The sequence below is a fragment of the Coccinella septempunctata genome, chromosome 2 (genome assembly GCF_907165205.1).
Source record: "Coccinella septempunctata chromosome 2, icCocSept1.1, whole genome shotgun sequence".
In the NCBI taxonomy this organism is placed as follows: domain Eukaryota; kingdom Metazoa; phylum Arthropoda; class Insecta; order Coleoptera; family Coccinellidae; genus Coccinella; species Coccinella septempunctata.
This window is the reverse complement of record NC_058190.1, coordinates 30,352,622-30,362,011: the sequence shown is the minus strand read 5'-3', so window position 1 is coordinate 30,362,011 and position 9,390 is coordinate 30,352,622. Positions and strand designations below refer to the sequence as shown.

Sequence of the window (9,390 nt, the reverse complement as noted above, 5' to 3'; positions counted from 1 at the left end):
TGAAGTATATGTTTATGATTTTTAATGAATTAAGCACGTTTCGATCCTTTTGATCTTCAAAATGGCCGTCACCAAGGTTCTATACTTGGGCACATTTTGTTATTAAATGCTATTAATCTTGCGGAACTTCAACAGAATGTCCAGTTGGTAATTTCTGAATTTGTTGCTTGGTGTGATAGCAATAGATTGACTGTGGATTTGAAAAAGACAGCTCTCCTTAATGTTAATTTGAGAAGGGAAATACCATCTGATTTAATGATTTCCTATAATCATACTGTTTTCAACATCATCGAGATTTTTGGGCATTCACGAAGACTCTGTGTTGATATGGCAAGACCGAGTCTGTAGCAAAGTGAATAGTGCGTATTTTGCACTTAAAGTTTTGAAGAGGACTATAGATAGGCCGTCACTCATTTCTGTATATTCTCTTGCGTATAGTTTCATTCAATATCAAATTATTAAATGGGGTAATGCTGTGGACTTTAGAAGGGTTTCGTGGCGCAGAAGAGAATTATCAGATTAATTTTGAATATTGATCGTATGATATCGTGTTGACCATTCTTCATATGAAATGATTTGCTGACTGCTCCATCAATTTTAATTTTTAGAGCAGTTTTACATTTCAGGAATTTCTTAAGTGACTCACAAACTGTATCATCTGGTCATAATTATAAAACAAGACATGGTCACTTAATAAGGTCTTCTGTCCACAGGATTTTTACATTCGAGAAGTCTCCTAGGAAATTAGAGAGTTGTCAGTAAAAAAAAAATTCCACTTCAAAGTAGGAAAATTTTTGTCATCTAGAGCCTTTTATTATGTGCCAGAATTCTTGGAGGGTAGTTATCAGAACAATGATTTCGAGTGACTTGCCACCTCATAATTTGTATTTATTAGTTTGTTTATATACCTACGTTTTTGACTGTATATTCCAATATGTTCTGTCGTTTGTTTCATACATATATCTGCCGCCGCAGATAAAGTGAAGATAGCCATGTTGGTTGCCAACATTTGTCACGAATAGGCACAAGAAGAAGATCTTATTGAAAACGGGATGTACAGGTGGGCAAAATTCGTTGTCTACTGGGGGGATTTAGAAGAAAACGGATGACACGTTTCACCGTGTCCTTTTTCAGAGAAACAAAGAATGGGGAAAACCGTAGCCTCCTACGATTCTTCGTTTTTTAGTAATTAGCAAAAAATGAGATTTTGACGATTTCGAAGTTTTCATAACTTTTTTGTCTTTGAAGTTACAGATCTGAAACTTGAACCTTCCTAGGCACTTTTATACGTAGAATCTACTTTCCAATTCAAAAATAACAAATTCAATAATAGTTTGCATTTAAAAGACCGAGTTCGCCTAATGATTGGAAATGAAAAAATATGAAAATATATTGAGCTCGTCAGAAGATTCTAGGTTCAAGTTTGAGATCTGTTTCTTCAAAGGAAAAAAGTTATCAGAACTTTTCGAAATCGTCAAAATCGTAGGATGCCACGGTTTTCACCATTCTTTGTTTCTCTGAAAATGAGCTCGGAAATGTCTAGCTCTTATAGTTCTCGAGATCCCCTCAGTAGACAACAAATTTTGCCCACCCTAAACATAAAATAGTAATAGTTAATAATGATAACTGGTTCAATCTTCAATATAATTGTGTGTTCGTTTCCGCATTGTAACCCAATTTTAATTTAATTAATTAATTTTTTAATTTTTTCAATTTTTAATTTTGTAATGATTTCGAGATTCCCCTAGACCACTACGCCTATGACCATATTTATTTCAGGTCACCCTACGGTCGGTATATTTAACAATATGTTGATAGTTGAGATGTTTCTTTCCTGTCTTTCTCGGGGTTTCTCGAGGTTATGATGTTCATGTCATTGCTACATTTATGTCAATCATTTATGATCCCCTTAATGGCGACGTTGATATGATTTTGTATATTTCTGAAGTTTTAGTTTTTACCATTTCGAATGTACCTAATTTGTTGTTGCGATATCTTTACTTACTCTCCGACAATTGCGATAATTTCCTAGACGTGTAAATACTCTATCTTTTTATTTGTTATTATTATACAACCTCTTTCACCCTTCTAGGAAAACCCTGATGATGGTCTTGTTTTAGACCGAAAGCGCTTGGTTTTTGACTTAAATAAATTAAATACCACACCGAAGTACTCCTGATTGATTTATTTATTAATTTAACCTCTGGTGTGCACAGCCATCCCCATAGTACTTCAATATAATCTTCATGATTATTGCGTAGAAGAAGAACATATCAAGACAGCAAAAGGTAGCAATCTCAGATTTCTCATTTGATAGAGAAGATTCTGTTTCCAATACTCTAGAATCTCTAGAATCTAGATGATTATGCCAAGAAAAGTCTTCAGAAATGTCCATTTCTGAACCATGTAGATTTATTGGCTTGATATTTTTATTCAGGAGAGTCCACTTTTCACGAGTGATGATAATTTCGATTCCGTTGATTATGTATCGATCAGGTTTTTGAATATCTTTCATGCGAAAGTGCTTTTGACACACAAATTGTTTTCGGGTCAATTCTTGTGGTAAAGTTTTTTCCACATTTATCTCAAAAATGCACATATTTCAAGTCGCAGAGAGTCATTTTTCCAAACGGTGCGGGAAAAACGCCTGCTGTTCTATGGAATGATTTGTCCATTCTCTACGTCTATGGTGCTTCACAATAGTAGACATCTGATGACAGCCCTAAAACTGCAGTATCAGTTTCTGTCGTGGCCGCTGAAACATCTGTAAATGGTAAATCCTTTCTAAGTTTCGGTAATAAACCACCTTTCTACTGTTTCATCCTACTAAGCATCGATGTAAAGGACACTGTCAAAGAAGCCAAACATCTTGATCCTACCCAATTTAATCTATGCACCATTTTCGCATCGAAAGTTTTGTGCTCCAAAATTTTGTCAGTTTGAATTGACATTGAGCTTCATAAAAGTATGTCGGTTCTCGAATAAGAATGAAACTCCTAGATCTCTGTTGTTCACTTGTTATTTTCAGAATAACTCTCGCCGTAAATGATCCAACGTGTACCTTCGCCAACTACCCCTTCGTCATCGGTATCAAAGAAACATTTTCTTTCAAACATGTGTGTGGAGGATCCTTAGTCAAACCTAACACAGTTCTCACCCTTGCCAGTTGCGTGATCGAACGGAAGGACATTCCTGGATTCTTCACCGCTGTTGCTGGACCTTCCTCTATCGGTCGAGTAGGTTCCCAAAGGATCATTGCTCAGAGAGTGGTTGTCCACAAGAGATTCGACAGAAGTCGAGGAATGAACGATGTTGGACTCCTCATTTTGAGCAGCAATTTTGAGCTATCGAATTTGGTGTCCGTCGTGAGGATACCCGAACAATATATCGCGGAAGACATTGGAAAGAGGCATACCAGAGGTGTTGCGATCGGCTGGGGCCCCTATCACCCAGGAAAACGACTGACGGACGACAACAGGTACCTTTTCAACCCTAAACTGAACTGCATTCGTCTGACCATACTGAGCGAAAGCAAGTGCAAAATGGTGAGGAAGGGTTTCGGATACGAACCTAATAAAATATGTGCTTGGGTACCTCAAGGTGATGAAGATTTGTGTCAAGGTGATGCTGGCGGGCCACTGGTCAGCAATGGTACTCAGTATGGAATAGTTTCAGTTGGATTTGGTTGCGATTCTACAAAGAGTCCAGCGTTCTATGAAAGGATAGATCGAGTCCTCGATATATTTATGCAGCCTTACCAGATAGATATAGAATATAGATCGATATCAATAAGATATCAGGCTTGTAGTGTTACGTTTATTTCAGTAGTTTGTTCAATTTATATGAATTAATACACAGAAAGTGTTTTGATGATCAGAGAGGATCATTAGTAGAGGAAAGGTTCTATATGAACCTGAAATGCAAGGAGGTATTCACAGCTCTATTAGTACCTACTTCTCAGTTTTCAATCTTCAATACCCAATGTCAGTACCTAATACAAACTCTCGAGGTTTCTTTCATTACTTTCACTATCACCTTAGAATCCATCAATTACCGAAAGTAATTAACCTACCTTAAATTTTCATACTTCATGCATCTATTACTTTAGTATTCGGATTCCAAAATAACGAATTGATTTGAAATACATTTTGAAGCTACCAAATTCCTTCCAAACTTGTTACAAACTAGAGTCCAACAATCCTATCTCCCTCTTGGCTCAGTCCCACTTTGAGGAATGAGGACTACAGAAACTACGGTAGAGTGGAAAAAATCGAAAGTAGGTGATAAAACAACAAATATGCATTGCCATTATAATATTGGAACCTATAACGATATAACAATTTTAAAAGACTAAGGTTAAGTCCGGTTTTTAACTAAAGGAAGTGGAATTTTCTTTCATGAGATAGAAGAGGTTATTTACTCAACTATGGGTACCAGGGCATTGTGGTTATGAGAAAGCCGATGAACTTGCGTAAAGGGCATCAAGGTAAACACCTTGACCTGGACCTGAGCCTTTCTCTGGGCTTGGAAAATCCCAATATAAGGCATTGGTCCAACAATGGCAGTTGAACAACAGAATAACCCTCTGGAGAAACACTCCTTTACTTACTCAATCAAAGAAATTCGTCATGATTTCACTGATCTACACCATTGGCACGGAACATTTCTGCAATGTAAAAATTATACTAACAAGAATAAGTTTCCCCATCACAAGGCACAATAGATCTTAAGGTCGCAGTGCAACTCAACCCCCATTAAAAAAAAAAATCTCCTCAAGGTATCATTAAACTTGTCATTGGATCTTAGTCTTAGACCAGGAAAGGAAATTTGCAGGAAATCATATCCAAAATGCCAGGAGCAACGATCAAATCACTCAAAATCTTGCACATTATCATTTATGGATCTTGTATGAACTAGCCTGAGAAGCCCAAAAACCCTACTTGCATAAGTGTAATAATTATTTTCAAATACATTTCTATTCTTGTTATACTTATTCTGAATGGGAATAGCAGTCATATTTCGGATTCTATGTGAAGACAAATGCAGGACAAAGAGTCGAAAACGATTTTTTTATGGCATTTTCCATGCCTGAGCACTAAGCAGAGCATCCAAAATCAGGATGTGATAACATCGAAAATTGATTCGGACTTCGGAGTCGAGTGAAATCTTCAACTTCAACTTATGTTGGTAGTACTGAAAATTGATTTTACTGGTGCTTCTATAGTAAAAGAACATTTATCAATATGGAGAAACAAACAATTATCCTCGTAATTTTACTCAATTTCGACTACAAAGTTGGAATTTCATATAATTCCCTGATCGAAATCAGAATTTAATAAAATTTAGTAAAAGATATTTTTGAAATAATCTGTGGCCTACAACGCCTTCGTAGATTCCCTCCGATTTCGTAAAAGTACCTACACTTCGAAAAAAAACGAAGAAATTTATCCCTCTGATTCTTAAATTTTGCAAGAACCTTCATAACGGTGAGTCAGAGCCAACAACCTATTACTTTTTTAATATTGTAATGCATCATAAAAGTAGGTAGGTAAGTCTATTTCCCTTCGCGTGATTATAAATCCCGCAAATCATGAGATTTTATTGTATAATACGGATTTTAGTGAGAAACGAAAAGTTATAGTTTCAAGAAGAGAAGAATATGTTTGAATCATTACGTTTTCTTCATATTTTTCTGGAACTAGTACAAGCATTTTCTGAGCAATTCGAGTTTCATGAGCAATTTCAAAGTCTACTTAAATTCAAAGTTCCTTCAGTACTTGAGTATTAAACCCATGGGTTTAATACTCAATGGCACAACTGAAAAAACTAAAGCCTGCTTTATATAGTAGGGAACAGTTATGAAACTGGCAACTGGCTGCAAATCATTCACTGAAATGACGTGGCTGGTACTTGATGAAAATCCATAATTGCACTTATGCACCTACTTATAATAAAATAATTATAAACTGAATTACATAATTTCCACTAACATGAGTCATGAGTCATTTAACAACTACGGTATCATAGTATCATCTTCAGGTGATGGTATAAAGTGAATCATTTGGTTTACTGAACAAACAGATATGTAAGCAAAAAATCAACCCTACTTCTAATTATCTAAGGGGGCAATGATAAGACAAGCGTAATTATACAGCAGGTATACTTATAAGCAGGTATAAATCTGAGGTTCTGTAGGCAAAGTGTTGTAGTTAAATAACTCATGTTAGGTAAAATCATGTACCTAATTCAGTTTTCAATGTAGATCATTGAGTTTAATTTGAATGAAACAATTGTCGACACCCTTCAACTGAAAAGATAAGTATATTTCTGTTACACCACCGATGAATTCCCTGAAAAATAACCCACCGTCGGAAGCCCCTATATTGAAATATTAATTTGGATTTCGTGTTTATCGCCAGACGTATTGCTCTATTTTTTGATTTTTGGGAAAATCATTAATGCAAATTTGCCGACTGAAAGGGTGTGCTAACGGCGATACAAGTCCATACCGTTGTGAAACACGCAAAGCTATAAATAGATGAGGGAACGACACGATGTAAGGCCATTCTGGAAAGAACAAGAAAAAACTGACAATTCGAGTCGAATATTCACTCTACGTTTTGGATTATATATACAGAAATCAAATCATGACGGTTTTGATTTTCACTTTGAAATCGAGTATGAGCAATATGAGCTTGCTTTTTGATAGTCTAATACAATTTTCACTTTCTCTCAGGTGTGAGCTATAGCTACCTCTGATTCTTCACTTGTGGCTTCGACAAAAAGAACATTACCAACGAGTATTTAACCCCCCGGAGGAAGGTACTCATGATTATACTAGTTGGGGACTTGGGAAACCCAAGAGGAAAATTTGGGATTTACTCGAGACTGCCAGACTAATCAAAGGGGCTCACGTTCGGTACCTATACCGAAAATTAGCCTTCTAGATATATAGGGACAAAGGTATCATCAAACATACCTACTCAAAAGTCTTGAATGGATCGCGAAAATCATTCAAGAATGACGTTAAATATATAAATATTTGGCCGTCTGTATTTCCCCAAATTATACAGGGTGTAATGAATAGATAATATGTCACTTACGGGTAGAGGACTGGCGGTTCAGAAAAATATATTTTATGTCAAGTAAAAGTCCTTTGGTTTTCGAGATAACACCCTTGGCCACTTGTTTTGGAGGCAAGACTCCAAATGAAGAAATTTTCCAATTTGTTTTTTGGATAGTATTCCTGGATAGATCGAATGTAATTTATGATTTTTGGGGCGCATGCATAGTATTTTTTTCGAATTTTTTCTGTTTTGCTTATTTTTTCCTCAGTTTAACCTAGCCTGGTGTTAAAAATAATATGGCTACCTTAGTGTCAAATCAAGAAAAAATATGCCCCTTTCACTGAGATTATGAAATGGTATACCTAACTCACTGTATTTCAGCATTAAATACAAAATAAATTTCCATTACAATAAGTCCTAGTTTAATGTAAACCTTGTTTTTAAAATTTTAAGCAACTCAAATGTAAATGAGAAATGCTTTATTAGAAGGTGTAGAGTATGTATTAGAGCTCATGGTGGTCACTTTAAAATTCTTTTGTTAGACTTAATTCAATAAAACCATATTTTGAAATATGTATATAGTCATTTTGTCACATTTTCTTTCATTATTGAACTTGCTTGTATGTCTCATTTCAGTTGCTAAAATTTAAAAAAAACGAGTTTGTCATTGAGCTATACCATTTTTGAGTCTCTCAGTGAAACAGGCATGTTTTTTCTTTTTTACACCACGCTAGGTTGAACTTGGAAAAAAAAAGCAAAACAAAAATTTGAGTTAGATCTTTGTTTGAAAAAAAACGACACACCCTGTAGATGTAACCGCTTATTTAGGTCTTTCAATGTGAAACCTATAAAAGCAACATCTGCATAGTCCAGTATAGGAACCAACAGTGTGAGAAATACTTATTTTCTTAACAAGTGCGGAAAGTAGTACTTCTCGCACGAACTTGCGAGATCGGAGAAGGAGCAACTGCGAGAAAGGCATTTTGGTGTTTTGCCAATAAGAGAAAGCTTAGCATCCCTTGCTTTCTCCGACGAGTTGTCATTGCCACCCTATGTATAGTGCGGTCAGAGACAAACTCTGGATGGTTATGGTCTCTGGTGCGGTTATGGATTTGAACAAGCGAGCAAGGGTTAAGGAGATCATATCACTGATTTCATTCTTCATTTGAACGTATTGCAAGAAAAGCATTTATAACAACAACAAAGATAATTATTTTCAGAACATAATTATTATCAATTGTACTTAGGTACATGACAACTAACGGTCGTTTTCAATAAACCTATCTATCCATCGTTTCACTCACTGAAGATTGGTAACCATTCTAAAATATATCTTCAGATAGATCATAGAAACGAAATCACATTCATTTTCTATCTTCAGTAACTGAAACAATGGATAGATAGGATTATTGAAAACGGCCTTAAGTGAAAACAAGTTATCGACAAATCTAACTATAGTTTACTCTAATATGATCTTTGACAAGCATCTTAAATTCCAGAATGGAGTAAAGTTCCAATTCAACAATTAGTTCATAAATTCTCTTACGAAATACGTTATATTCAATCAAGCTCCTGATGCTTCTACGTATACTTCATTCACTTTTATTTTAGCAGTCGGTTGGCCATGGAAATTTGACACATTTCACTCTGTATAGTACGAAAATGTGGGGTTATGAAGCTTGTCAAAACATTTTTGGGTTTTAAATCAACGCTATGTTGCCCGTTCTACGTAAAAGTTTCTGTTATTACGTATTTTATCACAATGTCAAATCTCTTCGGAAAATATGTGACGAACATAATTGAAGTTTATACAAACTGATTGAAGGCATACCAAATCCAGTTATTTGCATGGAAAATACAAGAGATCAGTATAATATCATTATATGCACTAGCTTGAGGAAAGAATGTTAAATTCTTCAACAAAAATCATCTTGCAGTAAAAGGAATTAAAGGAAGTTTCAAGTCAAGATGAACTTCACCTTTGAACCAAAATTTCACATGAATAAACAATTAACTGGACAATTGGCGTGTATTTGTGGCTGTTCATCTTAATACATTGATATAATAATAATAATTAGGTATTTATTGCTACCTTAAGACATTTACAATGTATAGGACAAGTCAAATGAAAAATAGAAAAATCCATTTTAGGGAACTTATTCTCCGATGACATTTATCGAAAATCCTGTAGTAAACTTTTCGCATTAATTCACTCAGACATGAAATTCTCAAATGCCACCACTTTTTTGGGTCTCCCAATAGAAGGAAATTCTTTATCATCCTCTTCATTCACAATCTTCCTGATTGTGGAAATATTCAGCTG

The 9,390-nt window shown here is 35.2% G+C and overlaps 1 protein-coding gene across 1 annotated transcript; it reads left to right on the top strand.

The window, feature by feature from the left end:
- Positions 1–2,930: 2,930 nt before the first annotated feature.
- Positions 2,931–3,864, top strand: LOC123308056 (trypsin-like). Its single transcript, XM_044890592.1, has one exon. The coding sequence runs from the start codon at positions 2,988–2,990 to the stop codon at positions 3,849–3,851; it is 864 nt and encodes a 287-aa protein (XP_044746527.1). The 5' UTR covers positions 2,931–2,987; the 3' UTR covers positions 3,852–3,864.
- The last annotated feature ends 5,526 nt before the right edge of the window (positions 3,865–9,390 follow it).

Coding starts and splice junctions, on each gene's coding strand:
- LOC123308056 (XM_044890592.1), top strand. CDS start 2,988: ATGAAACTCCTAGATCTCTGTTGTTCACTTGTTATTTTCAGAATAACT.